General features: G+C 41.4%; 1 protein-coding gene across 2 annotated transcripts in view; it reads left to right on the forward strand.

Moving 5' to 3' along the window:
* LOC126215063 (angiotensin-converting enzyme-like) overlaps positions 1 to 21,609 on the forward strand; it is a 240,769-nt gene that overhangs the window by 157,397 nt on the left and 61,763 nt on the right. For both annotated transcript variants that reach the window (XM_049941712.1, XM_049941713.1), the window contains exons 4-6: positions 7,266 to 7,427; positions 10,547 to 10,643; positions 11,219 to 11,362. In XM_049941712.1, coding sequence (XP_049797669.1) covers positions 7,266 to 7,427; positions 10,547 to 10,643; positions 11,219 to 11,362 — 403 coding nt within the window. The remainder of the gene's footprint in view (positions 1 to 7,265; positions 7,428 to 10,546; positions 10,644 to 11,218; positions 11,363 to 21,609) is intronic.

Here is a 21,609-nt window from a genome sequence, read left to right on the forward strand (position 1 = left end):
GTATCTTTCTGGACCTTTCAAAAGCTTTCGACATAACTGACCATGAATTCCTCATTCACAAATTAGATCAAAAAGGTGTCCGAGGAATCCCAAATCAGTGGATAAGATCTTACCTAGAAAACAGGTAGCAAGTGGTGGTTTTAAGGCATGATGACATTTCAGTACAAGGAAATAATATATCAACAACACATGTCTCCAGTAAATCAACAATAAAGTATGGAGCGCCACAAGGTTCTGTCCTAGGACCTCTACTGTTCCTCCTTTATATTGATGATATAAATGACTTTATTAAATTGGGAAAACTAATCTTATTTCGATTAGATTAATACTTGTTCCATAGATCATGAATACGACACTTCGTAATGATGTGGAACGTGTCGGGTTAATAAAAGATGTCTGTACAAGATATTACATTTCACAAAATTTTCCATGACACTAATGTTTAAGTCGTTTTTTTCCCTTAATTTATATCTAAAAATTCAGCCAATGAGTAGGAGTAGTTATCATCTAGAAATTCTTTTAATTTATTTTTAAATGTTACTTGGCTATCTGTCAGGATTTTGATGCTGTTTCGTAGGTGACCAAAGACTTTTGTGGCAGCATAATTTACCCCTTTCTGTGCCAAAGTCAGATTTAACCCTGCATAATGAAGATCATCCTTTCTCCTGGTGTTATAGCTATGCACACTGCTATTACTTTTGAACTGGGTTGAATTATTAACAACAAATTTCATAAGTGAATATATATACTGTGAGGTTACTGTGAGGATCCCTAGATCCTTAAATAGATGTCTGCAGGATGACCGTGGGTGGGCTCCAGCAATTATTTTGATTACACATTTTTGAGCAATGAATACTTTCCTACTCAATGATGAATTGCCCCAGAATATGATGCCCTACGAAAGCAGTGAATGAAAGTAGGCATAGTAAGCTAATTTACTGAGATTCTTATCGCCAAAATTTGCAATAACCCTAATAGCATACGTATCTGAACTCAGACGTTTCAGCAGACCATCAATGTGTTGCTTCCAGTTTAGCCTCTCATCAATGGACACACCTAAAAATTTTGAAAATTCTGCCTTAGCTACATACTTCTGTTCAAAGTCTATATTTATTACTGGAGTTGTGCCATTTACTGTACGGAACTGTATATACTGTGTTTTATCAAAATGTAAGGAGAGTCCGTCAGCTGAGAACCACTTAATAATTTTGTGAAAAACATCATTTACAATTACATCACTTAGTTCTTGGATGTTATTACTAGTATCATCAGCAAAAAGAACTAACTTTGCATCTTCATCAATGTGGAATGGTAAGTCATTAATGTATATCAAGAACAGTAAAGGACCTAAGACTGAACCCTGTGGGACCCCGTACTTGATAGCCCCCCAGTTTGAGGAATCAGCTGTTGCTTTAACATTACATGAACCACTTATTTCAACTTCCTGCATTCTTCCAGTTAAATATGAATTAAACCATTTGTGCACTGCCCCCCTCAAACCATAATGATTTAGCTTATCTAGAAGAATTCCATGATTTACACAATCAAAGGCCTTTGAGAGATCACAAAAAATACCAAAGGGTGATGTCCGGTTATTCAGAGCATTTAATATTTGATCAGTGAAAGCGTATACAGCATTTGCTGTTGACAAGGCTTTCTGAAAACCAAACTGACATTTTGTTAGTACTTTATTTTTACAGATATGGGAGGCTACTCTTGAATACATTACTTTCTCAAAAATTTTTGATAGAGCTGTCAGAAGAGAGATTGGGCGATAGTTGTTGACATCCGACGTATCCCCCTTTTTATGCAATGGTTTTACAATGGCATATTTCAGTCTATCGGGGAAAACACCCTGCTCCAAAGAGCTATTACATACGTGGCTGAGAATCCTACTTATCTGTGGGGAACAAGCTTTAAGTACCTTGCTGGAAATGCCATCAATTCCGTAAGAGCTTTTACTTTTCAGTGAGTTTATTATTTTACTGATTTCAGAGGGAGAGGTTGGTGGAAATACAGTTGTTTCAAACTGCACAGGTATGGCCTCTTCTATTAGTAGCCTTGCCTCTTCTAGTGAAGATCTAGATCCTATTTTCTCCACAACATTTAAAAAAATGATTATTGAAAATATTTTCAATTTCTGATTGTTTGTTAGTACACTTGTTATACAGTTTTATGGCACTAAAGTCTTCCTGTGCTCTTGGTTGCCCTGTTTCCCTTTCAATAATATTCCAAATTGCTTTAATTTTATTATTAATGATCTCGGACATGATACACATGCTTCTGGACTTTTTAATAACTTTTCTTAGTACCACACAATAGTTTTTATAATATTGAACAATTTTGGGGTCAGTACTCCCTCTTGCTGTTAGATACAGTTCTCTCTTACGGTTGCAAGATATTCTTATTCCTTTAGTTAGCCAAGGTTTTTTTATATGTTTTCTTGGAATTATGTTTAACCATTTTCTCGGGAAAACAATTTTCAAATACCCTTAAAAATGTATCGTGAAATAAGTTACACTTCAAGTTTGCATCGGGTTCCTTATACACTTCATCCCAGTCTAGCTGCTGTAGGCTTTCCCTAAAGTTTGCAATATTTATATTGTTAATTGAACGCACTGCTTTGAAAGTCTGATTTCATATACTGCATGGAGCTGTGTCATGTACTGTAACTAGCTGTGCACCATGATCTGAAAGACCATTCTCAACAGGATAAGCATTTATGTCCTTAAACTTATCTTGGTCTATAAAAAAGTTATCTATCAATGTCCTGCTGTTCTTTGTTATCCGAGTAGGAAAATCAATGATGGAGCTCAAATTGAAAGAACTGAGTAATACTACAAGGTCATTCTTCCTATTACACTCTTTCAGGGAATCAACAGTGAAATCCCCACAAATGATAATTTGTTTCCCCCTGTCTGATAGATAGCACAACAAAGCATCCAAGTTTTCTAGAAACAGCTGGAAATTCCCTGAGGGTGACCTTTAGACTGTTACAATTATGAAAGTGCCATCATTTAGTTTACATTCAGTGGCACATGCTTCCATATGTTGCTCTACACAAAATTTTTTAGTTTCTAAATTTTTTACACTGTGGTAGCCTTTGACATATATGGCAACTCCTCCTCTCATCATATTATCTCTACTTACAGGGGCAGCGTACCAGGCCACCAGTATCTTCGAGCCAAATTCAGGGCTAAGTCATGTGATAAGCACCTAGAGTCTTTATATAAGGACTTTACAAAATAGGACCATGTAGTGATAGGGCGCGGGGCAGGAAACAGTTTGGACAGGGATGGGGCACATGACATAGGTGGTGACCTGGACAAGATAGCTTCCCTGACTCATGGCACTAACGTACACTTTGTTGAGGTGTTCCGGCTTCGGCCACACCTCGATTGAGCCGTGAGGCAAATCGATGTGGGGTTAGGGACGGTTCTGAGGGCAGCCAACTTTGCTCACGTTTCTCTGGTGCCCGTCAGGACTATCAACAGGTGGGGTTTCACTAGGAATGGTTTACACCTAAACAGGACTGGAGGAGAAGATTGTTACAGCTGATTCATGAAAGTATAGGGGATGGATCTCGGGCCACACATGGTCAAATAACTGTTGTTATAGGTAGGAAAAGTAGGTCTTTTTTAGGATAAATGCAGTCAACAGGTTCCTCTGCCTAAAGAGTATCTCCATATGTTTAAAAAATATTGAAACAATCACTCACAAGACAGACTGTAACACTGCACGCTATATATTGCAGAACGGAGGGCGTCTTAGTCAGTCTTCGATGGCTCACCTGAGGATGGCTGGGAGTTGTCCAGTCGGAAGTGGATGGAAGCTGACGACAGCCGGCTGCAAGCCCGAAATCTTTTTGAACAGTACAGGGTTATCAACATAAAATCAGTTAAGGGTAATGCGGGAGTAGGTGTAAGGATGAATGAGGAAATAAGAATGAGGATCAGTACACTAAAATGTAAATACGCGTACCATCAAACAAGTGGAGGAGTAGGACTACTCCTGAATTAACTGTAATTAATTTTGTGTTCATAAATGTAAATATACTAACCTTCATTCCTATTTTCTTGTTCATTATTAGGCCTACTCCTGCATTAACCCCAATTAATTTTGTGTTGATAACCGTGTAATGGCCTGACCAGAAGTCCTGTTCTTCCTGCCACTAAACTTGACTAATTCCGACTCAATCTAGCTTCAGCTAGTCACTCAGACTGTCACCCCTGCAACTACTAAAGAGGCTGATGGCCCTCTTCAGGAAACACGTTTTAGTCTGATCTCTCCACGCGCGCGCGCGCACACATACACACACACACACACACACACACACACACACACACACACACACACACACACAGAGAGAGAGAGAGAGAGAGAGAGAGAGAGAGAGAGAGAGAGAGAGAGAGAGAGAGACCACCCTGGCACAGTGGCTTTGCACAACTGCACGGACTACACCGGCATGCCTCCCTTCTCAATGCCAATTCCCATTCCTGTCGCAGCCCACTTGATACATTTGCATATTGGATATTCGTGAGTTTTTAACTCTTTCTTAAATATTCCTAATTGTTTTTTATTTTTGCAGAGAATACATTAATAATTTATGTTAGCATGGCCTACTTTTCTGATAGAGCCTCACTGTGTACTGCCCTGAGTGCAAGTACCTAAACGATTGGGGTTGTAATTCTCTGAGGCCGACAAAATGGCCACCAGAGTGCATTAATGTTTTTCGTGTTTAGTGTTGTTGTCAGGCTGTTAGGGTATACAAAGGGTGTGAACATCATCAGATGTCACGTATTATTATGTAAGATGGGGGTGTCACATACTCGTGTGAGACAGCATTATCGACATCTGACACAGTACGGAGGAGGCCCCATTTGACGGCTGATCAAAATGTGCGATATCCGGATTTGTGGGGCATTCGGATGTGACGGTAGATTGATACGGGACTGTACAGGAATGAGACAGCAGGCACATTTGTGTAGGTTCTGGAACTCTATCTGTCTGCCACAAAACTGTGCATCAACCAAATCATTAGCCCTTCCCACCTGCACCTGCCACCTGACAACAAGTAACGCATTCTCCGCAACATACTGTGTCGTCCAGTGCCATCGGTCGCAGACTGGCAGCAGCTGGACTAGAAAATTACTGTCCTGTGAGAACGCTGCCATTAAAATCGTGAGTGACCAGTTGAGATTGAGACAACTCGGATGGCCCGATGGTACACCACTGGCATCGTGTCTCGTCACTATTACGTATTGTGGTGCCATTTTTTGACAGGACGGTGCTCAGTCCACATGTAGCACGTGTTTCTATGAACTGTCTGTGTGAAACTGAGAGACTCTTGTGGCCAACAAATATCCCGAGATCTGTGTCTGACAGAATGTGTGGGACCGGGTCGGACGTGAACTCTTTCTGTACCAGTATCCTGGATATAGACATCCAGTTACGAGCTGGCCTCAGGAGAGAATGCAGCGGCCTTATAACACCGCTCCCAACTGATCGGTGCACACACATGGACCAGAAGCAGTGCAAAGTTAGTGATAAGTGGGCTTGTAGTGCCAGTTCTTTGCAAATTTGACTCTATTTTGTAATAACTGAAATGACATATAATACCCTTCCAAATTTCAACAATATTTACTCTGTGTGTGTGCTTTAAAAATGTCCCTGCACATTTCCCTACTGATAACCACTTTCAATTTCCTGATTTTTAAATTTTCCCAGAAATTTTTTTTGAGTGTTATCAGTCTTCTGACTAGTTCGATGCGCCTGCCACCGATTCCTTTCCTGTGCCATCCCTTTCATCTCAAGAGATCAATTACAATCTATGTCCTCAATTATCTGTTGTACTAATTCCAACCTCTTTCTTCTTCTACAGGTTTCGGCCTCTACAGCTGACTCTGGTACCATGGAAATTATTTCCCATTGTCTTAACAGATGCCCTACCATCCTGTTCCTTCTTTTTGTCAGAGTTTCCTGCATATTCCTTTCGTTGACAGTTCTGTGGAGAAGCTCCTTAATCCTTAGCTTACCAGTCCACATAATTTTCAACATTTGTCTGTAGCATTACATCTCAAATGCTTCAATTCCCTTCTGTTCCAATTTTCCCATTTTCATTACCATACAGTGCTGTGTTCCTAACATACATTTTCAGAACTTCTTCCTCACAGTAAGACCCGTGTTTGATGTGAGCAGACTTCTCTTGGCTAGGAATGCCCTTTCTACCAGTGCTACTCTGCTTTTTTTGGTCCTCCTTGCTCAGTTATTTTGCTGCCTGTAGTTGAGTCAGTGTAAGTTGATCACCGACGGTTGCAATGGGGCAGACACACGTGCCTAACTCGGCCAGTATCGTAACACGATTTTGTAAATGTCTCTGTGGCAACACCTCAGTGCTGGAAAAAGCTCTTTAGAAAGACACTGTTTTCGCCTGCAGTGCTTTGCAGTTGAAAGCTGGTATCGGCACTACGAGCTGTCGGGGATCTACTTACACCATCTCGACTATAGGTAGCAGAATTCCTTAACTTCCTCTAGTAAGTGCATAATAATATTTCATTGTTAGTATCCCAACCATTTCTGAATAGTTCAGTATGTTATTCCCCTCTTAAATTATCATTGAGACTACTTTGTAGATACTATGTGTAAGATGTTTGCTCAGTATTATTGCACCCCGATTAGAGTATTTTAATGCTTGTACTATTAAACAGAGTAGGAGATAAATTCCATCCTCGTGTCACTCATCTGCTTGTCGCAACTAGTCTGTCGATTCCCCTTCTGCACTCTGATTAAAACAACTTTGCAATTGATGTTTCATCGAGATGTGTGGTAGGTATCAGCTGCCAGCCAATCTCAGTTGTTTCCTGAGCACCACGTGATCACTGTGTTGCTTCCTCTGTAGGTAAGTGCAGAGCTTTCTCAAGTGCAGCTGGCTTCTGGATTCACACTGGCAACACTGAACCCATTGCCCCCCTCCCCCCGATCACTGTGTTGCTTCCTCTGTAGGTAAGTGCAGAGCTTTCTCAAGTGCAGCTGGCTTCTGGATTCACTCTGGCAACACTGACCCCATTGCCCCCCTCCCCCCCCCCCCCCATTGGAATACGTCAGTCACAAAGTTATTTTAATCTGAAAATGAACTCCACTCTGTGGGCATATCTTTAGAAGCCTTTTCTTCTCCTCCTTTATTGCTTTCGTGTTCTTTATAGTAGTTCTCGGATGTTTTCTGCTGCACGACATTTGATGCCAGATGCCGTGCCACGGTGTTGCAGCTGCAGTCGCAGGAGGAGTACGCTCGCTTCCAGAGGGCGCTGTGGCAGATCGTGCGCCAGGTGCGGCCCGAGCAGGTGCAGGGGAACCCCCGGCTGGCGCGCACGGTGCGCCTCCTGTCCGTGATGGGGCCGTCCGCCCTGCCCCCGGAGCTCCTCGACAGGGTGAGCTGGCACAGTTGCGTGTGTAGAGAGCTTAAAGAAATACGGTACGATGGTCGAGCAGCACTTCTTAAGCTACACATTTCTGTAGTCGCCGTAGTCGATGTTAGGGGGCAGAAAGTGTCACCACTGAACAGTTGATGACTGAAGAGGGTGTCCCAGAAACATACCAATAAGCTTTAGGAACAGGTTCCTTATGTCAAAACAAGAAAAAAAGTCTGGTAAATGTGGGCTCTAAAATGCACACCTTAAGGGCTATGTGCACTTGTTCATCTTCGATAGTATGAAACAGATCTCTTCCACAGTAAGGACTTGGCTTTCTATATTTCAGGAGGTAGTAGAGACCAAACCGAGAAAAAAAATGACCAACAGGCAGTGTCTAAAATGTATTGTTTAAGCATTATGAGCACTTGTTCTTCTTTGCTAGTGTGAAACCCATCCCTTCTACTGACCAAGTGCTCATAGCTCTTAATGTACGCATTTTAGAGTCCGTGTTTACTAGACTTTTTTTCTTCTGTTGATCCATACTACCTCCTTCCCAAATGTAGAACACAAAGAGGTTGAAGTACAAGAGATGCATTTCACAGTATCATAGATGAAAAAGTTCTCATAGCTCTTAAGGTAAACATTTTAGAGCCCTTGTTTACTAGACAATTCTTTTTCTTGTTTTGGTGTAAGGAACCTGTCCCTAAATCTTGTCAGCATTTCTTTGGGGCAGCCTGTATACTCTGGGGCAATATGATGGAAGGGCTCAGGTTTTCCAAACGCCTAGAGAATGTTAGCTACTGTCACATGCTACACTTTGGTGCTGTCTTTCATGGTTAGGGTCTGGTGCTCTTATTGTGCTTAAGAAAAGCTAAAAGTGGAAGGACAAGTACACACTTGGTGGTAATGTGTGTACAGCATACGACAGAGGAACAGTTCAGAGATGGTGATTGTATGAGAATGACAATGCACCCTGTCATAAAGCACCATCTGTAAGGCAATAGTTTGTGGAAAACATCAACCTGAAATGGACTGGTCCACCTATAGTTCTGATAAAACAGCACCTGTGAGGCAAGCGTTTCGTGGACAGTAATATTTCTGAAGTGGACGGGCTCGTACCCGACGAAACACCTCTGCCGTGGCTTAGAATATATCCTAGTGCCCGACATCACTACTTTCTGTGGTTTTGGTTCTTCAGGGAGAATGGGCTGCCATTCCTGACACAGACATTCAAACATCTCACTGGAAGTGTCCCCAGCTAAGCTCACACTGTTACGAAGACAGAGTGTGAATGCACACCATTTTAATGTCCACATACCTTTGGTCAGTAGGTGTAGTTTACAATAAATTGCAATTCCGAGTGATATAGCTTTTAAAAAGAATTCATCCAAATATTTGAAAGCAACATGTGTCATGTTATTTATTTAAGGCTCACAATAGCTACAAGCTCTCACAGCTTTGACAGTGCCGTAAGTTAAAACATATAAAATTGAACTGTGTGCTCACCATTGCCAGTATTTTACTGAGCACTATGAACACAGGTCAGCAGGTTATGACTACATGAGCGAGTAGATGAGTCATTTCTGCTTCCATTCCAGAAATCATTATTTGTATCAAGCAGCTTGTAATTCTCCAGACTTTCACAACAGTTTTCAGATTCTCATTTTTAGTGCTACTCTCTTCTCCAAAAGTTGACTGAAGAATTTGAATCTGCACCTGCCAACATCCCACTCTGCCACTTGCAGTATGCCAAGCTTTCCTATTTCCCTAATGGGGGTGTTAGGCATAGGCCACGAAACAGTCCAGAAGTCAATCCGCAACTTTCGTATCTTGCTAGGGTTTTTGCTTCTCTTATTTTTTCTCACGGTTGCTGTATAATATCAATGTTGCCAAGGATCCTGCTGTTCAGTACCCCAGTGACAGTGCTTCACACCCACGGACTTCAATCTGTTGTGTTGAAGATACTGAAAGTGAATTTTCTTGTTCCAGTGGAATAACACACAATAAAATCTGAATGTCAATGCTGTAACGATTTCTTTGGTGTCGTGGAGGTCACGTGCACTTCGTGCCTTTCCCTTGCAGCCCTCCCACGGAGAAAACGACTCCGCCCAGCAGGTAGAGGCACCGGTCCGTGGCCTGCTTCACCAACTGCACGGTATAAATACATATCCGATCTGCACAAACCGCGAAAAAGCCTCCCAAAAGTGCAGTGCTTCCTAATTACTACCTACCTTAACCCACAAACATCTTTCGTCGGCCAATGAATATCGAGCATGTGGAACGTCTCATTTTATGAATGGCACGTTAGATGTCAGTCTCGCCTCCAATTTTTTACATTTTTAGGTGAGGCTTGAGTGTCCGGTATCCCATAGTCTTCTGGTACTTCACTAATATTCATTTAACTTTGACAGATGCAAGTGAACTCATAAAAATAAATTGCTTGGCAAACTCAAATTATCAGCATCCACCATTCTCAGCAGACAAAGTTGATGGTAGAGCTTGCCTATATCTCTCATTTGTGTTATACTTCCACCATGACACAACAGATGTTAATTTAACAAAGGTTTCCCCCCCCCCCCCCAACTGAGCTGTCATTTTCTTTAGATGATATTTCAGCAACTACTAGTCTTCTTCAGGTATCAAGCACCGAGTTTGTTCCTCACTGTTAGGTCTCCAACCAAAGTGTGAACCGTTTGTTACTTTAGATGCCGTCTCCCGCTGCTGTCAAAGAATAAAGCACTCTCACAGAAATTTAAGACAAAAAATGTTTAAAGTGAGAAAAATGTTGCAAGAAAGTATCCTTCACCAATAAATATGTTAATTGCTACAATAGAGCAGTTCATCTCGTTCACAGTTTGGTTGGAATCCAAACGGTGAGCAGCGACCTCGGCACTAGACAGCTGAGGAAGAAAACGAGGAGGAGTTGAAATATTGCGGGTAGAAAATAGCAACTCGACTCCAAACCCAAAATCATCAGTTTCACCCGTGCAGCATGAAAGATCACATCACCTGCTGTCCACATACCTTAGTGGCTTTCATTCTCATGAGTGGAATGGTATGTACTGCTCTGACTCATATTGGTTTTACAAGTCATTTGACATACTCCACTAATGAATTTATACTTTTTTGTCATGCAGTACAACCGAATTATCAGGGAGATGTTGGCAGTGTATGAAACAGCGACCATTTGTGCGTACAAAGACGCATTCCTCTGCAGTCTTCGCCTGGACCCAGGTTTGTGAAATTGTATTATGTTACCTCACCATCACTGAGCTTTTACATTAGTTATTTTCCTTTAATAGTAACAATACTACTACTACTACTACTACTACTACTAATAATAATAATAATAATAATAATAATCAATGATTAAAAGGATTAAGCTTCTCTGCTAGTGTTGTCTTCAGAGATGTGAACTGTTCGAGCTTCCTTTCTATTTTCTATTTTTCGCTACGTAGGGAGTAAGCAGTGACAAAAAAGTTCTACTGACTAGTGTTATATATTGAAATATTTTTATTTATTTGTTTGTTATTTTCGAGCATATATTGGATACATACTGATGTTGAACAACAGTTACCTTGTCATCACAATCACACTACAGTCGTAAGAAAACGGGAATCGGACTGTACAACTATTGTCAAATGTGAAAAAATGACCTGAAGGGGGTCTTACAGACGGAAACTGGTTATCTTTTAACTGGCGTGTACCCTGTATCAAATTATTTGTAATTAAACACAGATTATGGCCAGCGCGTCTGGATGACATTAGTCAGCTACATGAAGTGGAATTCTGTCTCTGTTTTCACCCAGATCTGACCCTGATCATGGCACGCAGCAGGGACTGGGATGAACTGCAGTACGTCTGGAAGGAGTACCACGACAAGACTGGCATGAAAGTGCGTGACCTGTTCGAGCAGCTGGTGGATGTCAGCAATGAAGCGGCCAGGGTCAACAGTAAGTATGGTGCACGTGCCAGAAAGGACCAGGCTGTCAGATACAACCAGAATTTTACTATCTCAATACATTATAAAAAACCTCGCATTTAAGGTTCAGAAGAGTTGTTAATTTAAGTATTATAACTGGAACACATCACAGTGTCAAAAATTTCAATTAATCTTAATAACGAAAAGTTTATAACATAACTCTACAAAGATAGTGCTGCCATCATTTTAGAATTTAGTAACCGAATAGTAGCACGTTTTCACAAGTATGACATGTAATATTCTTTCCAACAAACCTAGTTCCAGACTGACAAATTTTGCACTTTTTAATATATTATAAAATTCTTTGCTGTGTCCTGTGGAGTATGTATTGTTACTCTCAAATTAGGTCTAACACATCTTTACTGAAGACAAAATTAGCATTCTGTAACCACAGACTGAATTGTCCAGTGGTTGACAAAACCAAACAATAATAGTTTCCAGTTGAAACTAATAAAAGTCTAAGTGCAACCACTTCATTGTGCGTGTGTATTGCAATTATAGTATTAAGAACACTTACAAATAAGGCTTATATGGTGGAAACCACATGCTTATCAAGTAAAAGCACTGTACAAAAATTTTATATCAGCGAGTGAAGTGCAAGTAACGGGCTGTAATGCAGTAATTGGAAGGCACGGTAGTCACTATCCGAACACACATCCAAACCAGACCAGATAAACAGCAGCAGTGGTCACAGTTCATTTTGTCAGATAACAGCGGCTAGTGAAGGAGAAACAGAGCAAGCCAGCCACCTGATAGCCTTGTACTGGCACACAATGGAATTCCACACGATGGACATGTCAGCGGCTGGCCCACGAGAGATGCCTATACCAGAAGTTGACGATGTTTCGTATATCGATATATCTGTATCTTTCATTCGTATCTCACAGAGGACTGGGTGGGGGAAGGCGAAGGCTGGGGAGGGGAGGGAGGCTTGCTAAAGTTTACACAGAGAGGTTTAATCTGAGAGGGGGAAACATGAAATTCTTTAATGTATGTTATAGTACACCTAACAAAAGTGATTTCCTTACAAATAATTCTGTATTGTTATGTTTAAAGATAAACAGTCCATAAATTTAAATATATAGAATAGAAAAATATCTGTAATGCAAAAAGAGGGAGCCATATTTGCAACTAAAATGTATGTTTATTTAGTTGGTGACGAGTTTTGGGTTGTGCCCATTCTCAAAACAACCAATGTTTGTCTTTTTGGTCTTCAGTCCTGACACTGGTTTGATGCAGCTCTCCATGCTACTCTATCCTGTGCAAGCTTCTTCATCTCCCAGTACCTACTGCAACCTACATCCTTCTGAATCTGCTTAGTGTATTCATCTCTTGGCCTCCCTCTACTATTTTTAACCTCCACTCTGCTCTCCAATACTAAATTTGTGATACCTTGATGCCTCAAAACATGTCGTACCAACCGATCCCTTCTTCTAGTCAAGTTGTGCCACAAACTCCTCTTCTCCCCAATTCTATTCAATACCTCCTCATTAGTTATGTGATCTACCCATCTAATCTTCAGCATTCTTCAGATGTTTCACTGCATGACAGAATTGCAATCTACTTCCAACATGATGGATGTCCGGCACATAGGTTGCGTGTGGTTGAAGCGGTATTGAATAGCATATTTCATGACAGGTGGATTGGTCATTGAAGCACCATACCATGGTTCACACGTTCACTGGATCTGACGTCCCCGGATTTCTTTCTGTGGGGAAAGTTGAAGGATATTTGCTAACGTGATCCACCGACAATGCCTGACAACATGCATCAGCACATTGTCAATGCATGTGCAAACATTACGGAAGGCAAACTACTTGCTGTTGAGAGGAATGTCGTTACATGTATTGCCAAATGCATTGAGGTTGACGGACACCATTTTGAGCATTTATTGCATTAATGTGGTATTTACAGGTAATCACGCTGTAACAGCGTGCGTTCTCAGAAATAAGTTCACGAAGGTAATTGTATTACATTGGAACAAACGAAATAAAATGTTCAAACGTACCTACGTTCTGTATTTTAATTTAAAAACGTACCTGTTACCAACTGTTCATCTAAACGTGTGAACCATGTGTTTGTGACTATTACAGCGCCATCTATCACAAAGTGATCCAACTAAAACATTCATATTTCTTTATGTACTACACGAATATGTAATAAAAAATGGGGGTTCCTATTAAAACAAACACGCAGTTGTTATCCGTTTGACCTATGGCACTGCCATCTAGCGGGCTAACAATAGCGCTGTCTGTTTTCCCCCTTCAAGCTAGACAAGTTTCGTTCGTTGTAGTTTTTTCGTTTGACACTTATTTTGTGAGATAATTGGCCCGGTCACGATCAATGGACCACCCTGTGTGTGTGTGTGTGTGTGTGTGTGTGTGTGTGTGTGTGTGCATATGGGCAGTGTTAAATTTTTTGTTTGTTTTTATTAATTGTTAGTTTATTTGTACATCACCTACTACTACCTTTCAGAAAAGGAGAGTTCTATTTATTTTATATGAAGACAGAGAACTCTTCTAGAAAACAAAAGTCTGTCACTTTTTTTTTTTTAGTTAGTCAGTTCACTTATTGAGAGCAAGGGCTGGGAGGTTTTTAGGCAGGTATTTGTTTGGCTTCAGCCCAACATGAAGTTCAATTTTTCTGAATATAATGCTGTTCTACAGTGACTTATGCAGTATTTTTATTGTATTCTGGTATTAGACTGGTTTAGGTCATGGTTTAAGTTTGGCTGAATGATTTTTGCAGCAAATATTAGTTTTAAAGTACATGTAATGGTAAGGGCAACCAATTTTAGAAACAGGTTATAACTAATAGTTTGCTACTTTATGCTACTGCTTGGCAACTGCCACTCTCAGATGGTGTTCCACAGGATCATACAACCCTGAAACTCAATTTCTCGGTAATGCTTCAGAAGTACATCATACTAATGCAGCATTTATTACAACTAAGAGTGTACTAAAATTGTGCAAAAGATTAACCGGACACATGACCTGCTGGGTGTATGCTTCTATTGCTAGTAACTGTCTCAGGAGTGTGGGATTTAAATGTGTCCTTTGCCTTCTCCGTAACAAAAGTATGAAGTTCAGATACTGTAGTTTGCTTCGTTTTGAAGATCATGGCCAGCTCTTCTGACATGTGCATTAGCATGAAAGTGTTCGGGTTCCTGGAGGACAAAAGCATCTTTTGTCTTGATCTTAATATTTTGTGCTGAAATTAACTAGTAATGATGATAGTGTGCAAAAATGCAACCTGTAGAGGAATTTCCAGACTGGTGAGGCACAGTCAGTTTGAGAATTGGTGATTGCACAGCTGCAAGTAGTGATGCATGTGCAGTCAGCAGTCAGTGGTGAAACTGCTTCCTTCAATGTTAGCATCCTAAAGGCTATCATGTACAGTCACGCAGTTCTGTGATGTCCAATGGGGGTGCATTTGAAGATGCAATAATTACACGGGGCTCAGGAGAAGGTTCACTGAATATGCTGAGGTTGTATCTGTAATACTCTGTCCTGAATAAAACGTGTGTGGTATAGCACAAAAATTTCAAGAAACTAATTCACATTCATGTAAAGATAATGTATTCCAACTTTCCTTTTGGGCTGCATACATTTGTCAATATAATTGTGACAGTCTGGCAATACGAGGAAACACAAAGCTCCATTTTATATATATATATATATTTTGTGTGTCTGTCGACCTGCCAGCACTTTCATTTGGTAAGTCACATCATCTTTGTTTTTAGATACGTAGGAAAAATGTATCTAAAAACAAAGATGATGTGACTTACCAAATGAAAGTGCTGGCAGGTCGACAGACACACAAACAAACACAAACATACACACAAAATTCAAGCTTTCGCAACAAACTGTTGCCTCATCAGGAAAGAGGGAAGGAGAGGGAAAGACGAAAGGATGTGGGTTTTAAGGGAGAGGGTAAGGAGTCATTCCAATCCCGGGAGCGGAAAGACTTACCTTAGGGGGAAAAAAGGACGGGTATACACTCGCGCGCGCACACACACACGTATCCATCCACACATACACAGACACAAGCAGACATTTGTAAAGGCAAAGAGTTTGGGCAGAGATGTCAGTTGAGGCGGAAGTACAGAGGCAAAGATGTTGTTGAAAGACAGGTGAGGTATGAGCGGCGGCAAATCGTTATCCGTCAGGCCTCAATCTCCGCTAAGTGCGGGACAATAAGTTGGGAATGTGGGTCTCATGGGAGGCATGCCAGAGGTAAGTCCCTGCAGTCGCACTATCCTCTGTGTCCTCGGTGGCTCAGATGGATAGAGCATCTGCCATGTTCAGCAGGAGATCCCTGATTTGAGTCCTGGTTGGGGCACACATTTTCAACTGTCCCCATTGACTTATATCAACACCTGTAAGCAGCTAGCGGTATTCATTTCACTGTAATTCCATTATATGCATTTTCTGAAAATAAGACATTGTTGTGCAATGTGGTTAACAGAACGGAACCTGCTTGGTCAGCAGATGATTTAATTTCAAAGTGTAACAAAGAAAGTACAATTTGTATCTTTTGTCTAGGGAACTGGTAACAGCCTGTCCCCACCACCATAATTTTCCACTTGAACCAATTGCCATTAGAATGACGGGGAGGCTTCTTAACATACAGCTTTAAAATTTTAAATTTTAATTTTAGGGAGAGATTCGGGGGAGCAGTGGCAGAATATAGTATTTTCTGGGGCAGGAACTAGTTCCTTATGACAGCAATAAGACATGTCATACAAATTAGAAAGATGCCGAATCCAAAATATTTCTGTTTTTGCCATTCTTTATATGGTTTGTCTAATCAGAATGATTAATGGTTGAACATCCAGATGAATACACAAGTACTGAAATCTATCTGCGTGTCAGTATTCTAATGCAGATATGTTTTTTGGTCTCCTTCCTGCTTGTGTGCAGTCTGAGTCTGAGTAACCACCTGACAATCATGCTGCAGCTCCAGAGTGAATTTTCACCTTGCAGCAACGTGCACCTCTGCAGCTGCAGCGATATTGACTCAGATCTCTAAATGTGTGCATGCTTGTACCCAGTGTCAGTGGGAAAGGACCAACAACTTGTTCAAAGTCAGTATAATTTTCTCAGCTGTAACCCAAGTTGATGCACCGCTCACCATTTAGTTATATGTAAGTACTGATGCCACCTCCCTTTACACTAGCATACCAAATGCCCACGGCCTTACCACTATTGAACACTACCTTTGCCAGTGCCCGACAGATTCCAAGCCGACAACCTCCTTCCCAATCGCCGTGACCAACTATATCCTCACCCACAATTACTTCTCATTTGAAGGCATTACCTACAAACAAATTAGGTGTACGGCTACGGGCACCCGCGTGGCACCATCCTATGCCGACCTATTCGTTGTCCGTCTACAGGAATCCTTCCTAAACACCCTCTCCCAGTTCAGATTCACTGATGACATCTTTGTGATTTGGATCAAAGGTAAGGACATCCTAACCACATTCCTCCTGAATCTCAACAACTCCTCCCCCATTTGCTTCAACTGGTCCTACTCAACCCAACAAGCCCCCTTCCTAGAAGCTGACTTTCATCTAAGAGATGGCTACATCATTACGTTCATCCATATCAAACCTACTAACCACCAGCAATACCTCCACTTTGACAGCTGCCACCCGTTCCATACCAAGAAATCCCTTCCATATAGCCTTGCCACCTGTGGTCATCGCATCTGTAGTGACGAGCGGTCCCTCTCGAAATACACCGAGGGTCTCACTGAAGCCTTCACAAACCGTAATTATTCTCCCAACATCGCACAAAAACAAATCTCCCGTGACTTATCTTTCCAGTCTCCCACCACCTCACTAAGTCCTGCCTTCTGGCCACAGAGGAGTATTCTTCTCATAACTCGGTACCACCCAGGAATGGAGCAACTCAATTACATTCTCCGCTAGGGTTTCGACTACCTCTCATCGTGCCCTGAAATGAGAAATGTCCCGCCCGTTATCCTTCGGACCCATCTCGCAGTGGTATTCCACTGTCCACCGAAGCTACACAATATACTCGTCTATCCGTGCACGACCACTGCCCCCGACCTCTTACCTCGTGACTCGTACCCGTATAACAGACATACGTGCGAGACCTGTCCCGTACACCCTCCCACCGTCACCTACTCCAGTCCGGCCACAAACATCACCTATCCCATCAAAGGCAGGGTTACCTGTTAAACCGGTCATGTGATATATACGCTAAGCTACAATCACTGTGCTGCATTCTATGTGGGCACGACAACCGACGAGCTGTCTGTCCGCACGAATGGTCACCGACAAACTTAGACTGAGAAACGAGTGGACTGCACTGTTGCTGAGCAAGCTACCAAACGTGACATCCTTCATTTCAATGACTGCTTCACAGCCTGTGCCACAGGGATCCTTCCCGTCAACACTAGCTTTTCTGAAATGCGCAGGTGGGAACTTTGCCTGCAACGTATCCTACATTCCTGTAACACTCCTGGCCTCAACCTTCATTAGTCATTGTCCTCTCCCATCCAGTCCCTTCATGTTCCCAGTCCAGCACTACACAGTCCTCATTCCTCCATCACACCAAGTTTTCTACTTCTCTCCTTTTCCGCTATCCCCCCCCCTCCTCCCTCCCCACCTCTCCACTGCCCTCCGTCTAACCTCCCGACTGTACACAGCTGCCCTACCCTCTTTCCACCTTGTCCCTGTGTACTCCCAAACAGCATGTCACTGGCTGCCACTGTTAACCTACTATCCCTCCCCCTCCCCACCCCAGCCTCCTCCTACCCCTACCCAGTCGCTACTCAAATCGTGTACTGGTGCTGCTGCTCGCAGTGTGGCCTCAGATGCCTCAAACTGCAGTCATGTGTATGAGAGTTGCATTGGTGTGTGTGTGTGTGTGTGTGTGTGTGTGTGTGTGTGTGTGTGTGTGTGTGTGTGTGCGTGTGAAAAAATTTAATGATTATATTAATGACTGTCATTAAAAATGGATGACATTTGTCAACGGAAATTGCCGTATCTTTTTTATCCCTTAATGCAGTTGCAAATTAGTGTCTCACATAATTAACAAAAAATTATCATTTTCAAAAAAGAGGTGTCATTCTCCTTATATCCTTCAGCCACTATTCACTACCCACAGCTGTGTACTTATCACATACATAAGTGCAGTAATTAATGTTGGAGAATAATTAATTATTCAGAGAGTTCTGTTAGAACGTAAATACTTTGGAGCTTCTGCTTTTCAGTGAGGGTCTCCTTTAGTCCTAAGTATTTATACTGAGAAACATATCATAAATGCAATGAATACTGCTCCCATAACGCTAAATATACTCAATAAGTTTGTTACAACACAAAAAGCGCATTAGGCACTCTAGACAGAGGCAAAATTTGTCAAATATTTCTATATGTGAAAACTGAAGCTGCAAACCCAGGTGTAACTGTGGTGGACTAGCAAAAGACACAGTTCCTTTCATTTGTTCCCTTCAATGGAAACATTTCTCTGCCAACTAGTTTACTGAAGTCTGTTCACAGTACACACATAATTAATCTCAAACAATTTCGAACCACCACCAACCTGGACTTACTTTGCTTCCCAGTGAATTGGACATCACATGCATAAAACAGACAGCTATGAATGACTAATAGCGATCCTTAACATTCTTCCCACAGAAAAGAATTCCAACAGTTGTTTTGATGAATACAGTAGCTCTGCTTATAGAATGATGTTTACATAGTGGTGACCTGTCCTGCATGTGCAAAATAAACTTATTGCCCAGTCATAAGATACTCATTCTTTATTGTTCCACTTAGCTCACATTCATCTTACTGCTTCTCCAAAAGTTTCAAGAAAATTTAGCTGCAAGCTTTTGGAAGTCTACACTGAAAACTTGTCCCGAACTATAATTAAATGTAAATGACCTGCTTTCTTGTCTTTACACACTTTTTTCTTTTTTTTAAAAAAAAGTGTCACTCTAAAGTCTTGTAGCTCAACCCACACATTTGTAATCTTTTATCACACAAAGCACAGTAGTCTTCATGTTTTGAGAAGCATTTTGATCTTTTTATTTTAACTGCAATACTTCTGTTTTCAAAAGGAAACCATTCTGAAATGCAACATTTCACATAATATAACTATGCCTAGAAAAAACAGTTTTTAAAGAAAACTACATTTTAATGGCTGGGAAAAGTTCATATACATGTAGTTTGTAGTAGCACTAAGAATTTTTGGCATTACAGAAGCATCCCATTCCACCGTCTGCTTTGACCCATGACGTCATCGATATGGTTGAAATGGATACTTGCAGCACATACAAAATGACGACAATGACGTTGCTACAGACACACAGCAACAAATGTGAACAAAAATAAAAATGACACAATAACATCTCAGTCTAAACATAAAATGAAACTAAATCAACAACTCAAAACTCCAAATACCCCATATTCACTACATCAATTAAAACAGAACCGACCTACTGTAAATATACAACACACAAAACATCACAAGTACTAAAGAATAAAACCACTCACACACACACACACACACACACACACACAGTCAACACCATATATACATACCTGGTTCGAGCTGCTGGAAATCTCGTCAGTGTAGAGGATGCGCCAGACAGTAGGGGATTTTACTTTATTATATGGGCTTCCAAATGGTAACTTCATTTTTCCATTGCGGCCAAGCTACGGCCAGCAGTGTTAGCTGCCTGTAAATTCTTTCATCCCACGGTTTAGCAACAGGAAGCCTGCACCGAGGAAGGGCACCTTGGCCATGCGCCTCTCTCATATGCTTACGAGGTAACGCGCCCAAGGTGTCGCTTAGCAGGCGACGCTCTAGAAAATTCCGTGCCGCCGGCACGGTTTTCTCCATCCCGACCAATCGGGGCGGAGGAAGCCGCACGGTGTGTCGAATATACCCGGCTGCCCGTCCCCGGGTCCGCTCTCTTGTATACTTGCTCACCCGTGAGTCGGATGCGCACCCTGTAGCACTGAACATCTCCCGCTTCTCCCAGTGCTGCGGCACTGTGGACTTAGTTTTGGCAGCCAACAACTTTCGTTAGCTTCGCGAACTATGTCTCGCCAAACTCCACGTTCTGGCTCTCACTCACCTCCCTAGGCCTACGTAACCTCTTTTAACGTGCTTTCGCCAATAAATGGCCTTTGTCTAAAAATTACCTGATTCATTTCATAACGCCCACCGCCTGCCCGTACGCCCATCCTGTAAATCAGTCTCCTGTTGTTATTGCAAATGTCACACCTAAAATATTCAGCAATAAAACTGAAAATCTGTAGAAACTGTATGACAGAGATCATATCATCTCTAAACGTAGTGATAAACTTGTGAACTTCACTGTCATATCCATAACTAACAAAAACAAAACAAATTATACTTCTTTCCGCACCACAAACACCAAACTAATCAGACCAAACCAAAACGCCAAACATGTAAATTAAAAAAAAAAAAAAAACACTTAATAACTCACTGAAAACACTTCCGCAACACAAGTTATGGCGTCAACTACCTAAACTCAAAACGACATCAGCAAGATGACCAAAACTCGAACCCAATATCACATATCAAACTCGGCACATAACACATACACCACCAGAGGGCACCATCAAATATAACAACATAACATCTACAAACACAACCAACTCGATAACTCTGTGCTGTAGTGACAGCACACTCCACAAAACTATTGCATCACTGATCAAAGCAGGTGGGTGGAATCAGACACTTCCATTGACCCAAATTTTTGTTCTGTTTGGGGAGGCTTCATCATACCTTCAAACCTCCCTCATAAATGGTGGGTCATTCATTCCTTACTACAAATATCTTTTGAGTTACCTGGAAAAGTGGATTTTTGGGTTAGCTCGCTTTGCAATATGTAATTTCTATAAATCATAAATATTTATGTTTGTGTATTTCAAGAAGCGCTTTACATAGGGAGGTGAAATACTTAGACGAAAAGAGTGAAAAAACTTTAAAACTGTGTAGCACAAGTGAAACCTGTGTTATAATACACTCAAACTTGCAACAGAGGAATTGCTGCATTGTCGTGGAATATTTATGACCTTGCAGAAGATATTAGTAGTAACTTCAGACTTTTTGCAGATGATGCATTATCTATAATGAAGTACTGTCTGAAAAAAGCTGCATTAATATTCAGTCAGACCTTGATCAGATTTCAAAGTGGTGCAAAGACTGG

This window comes from Schistocerca nitens, chromosome 12 (genome assembly GCF_023898315.1).
Source record: "Schistocerca nitens isolate TAMUIC-IGC-003100 chromosome 12, iqSchNite1.1, whole genome shotgun sequence".
Lineage (NCBI taxonomy): Eukaryota > Metazoa > Arthropoda > Insecta > Orthoptera > Acrididae > Schistocerca > Schistocerca nitens.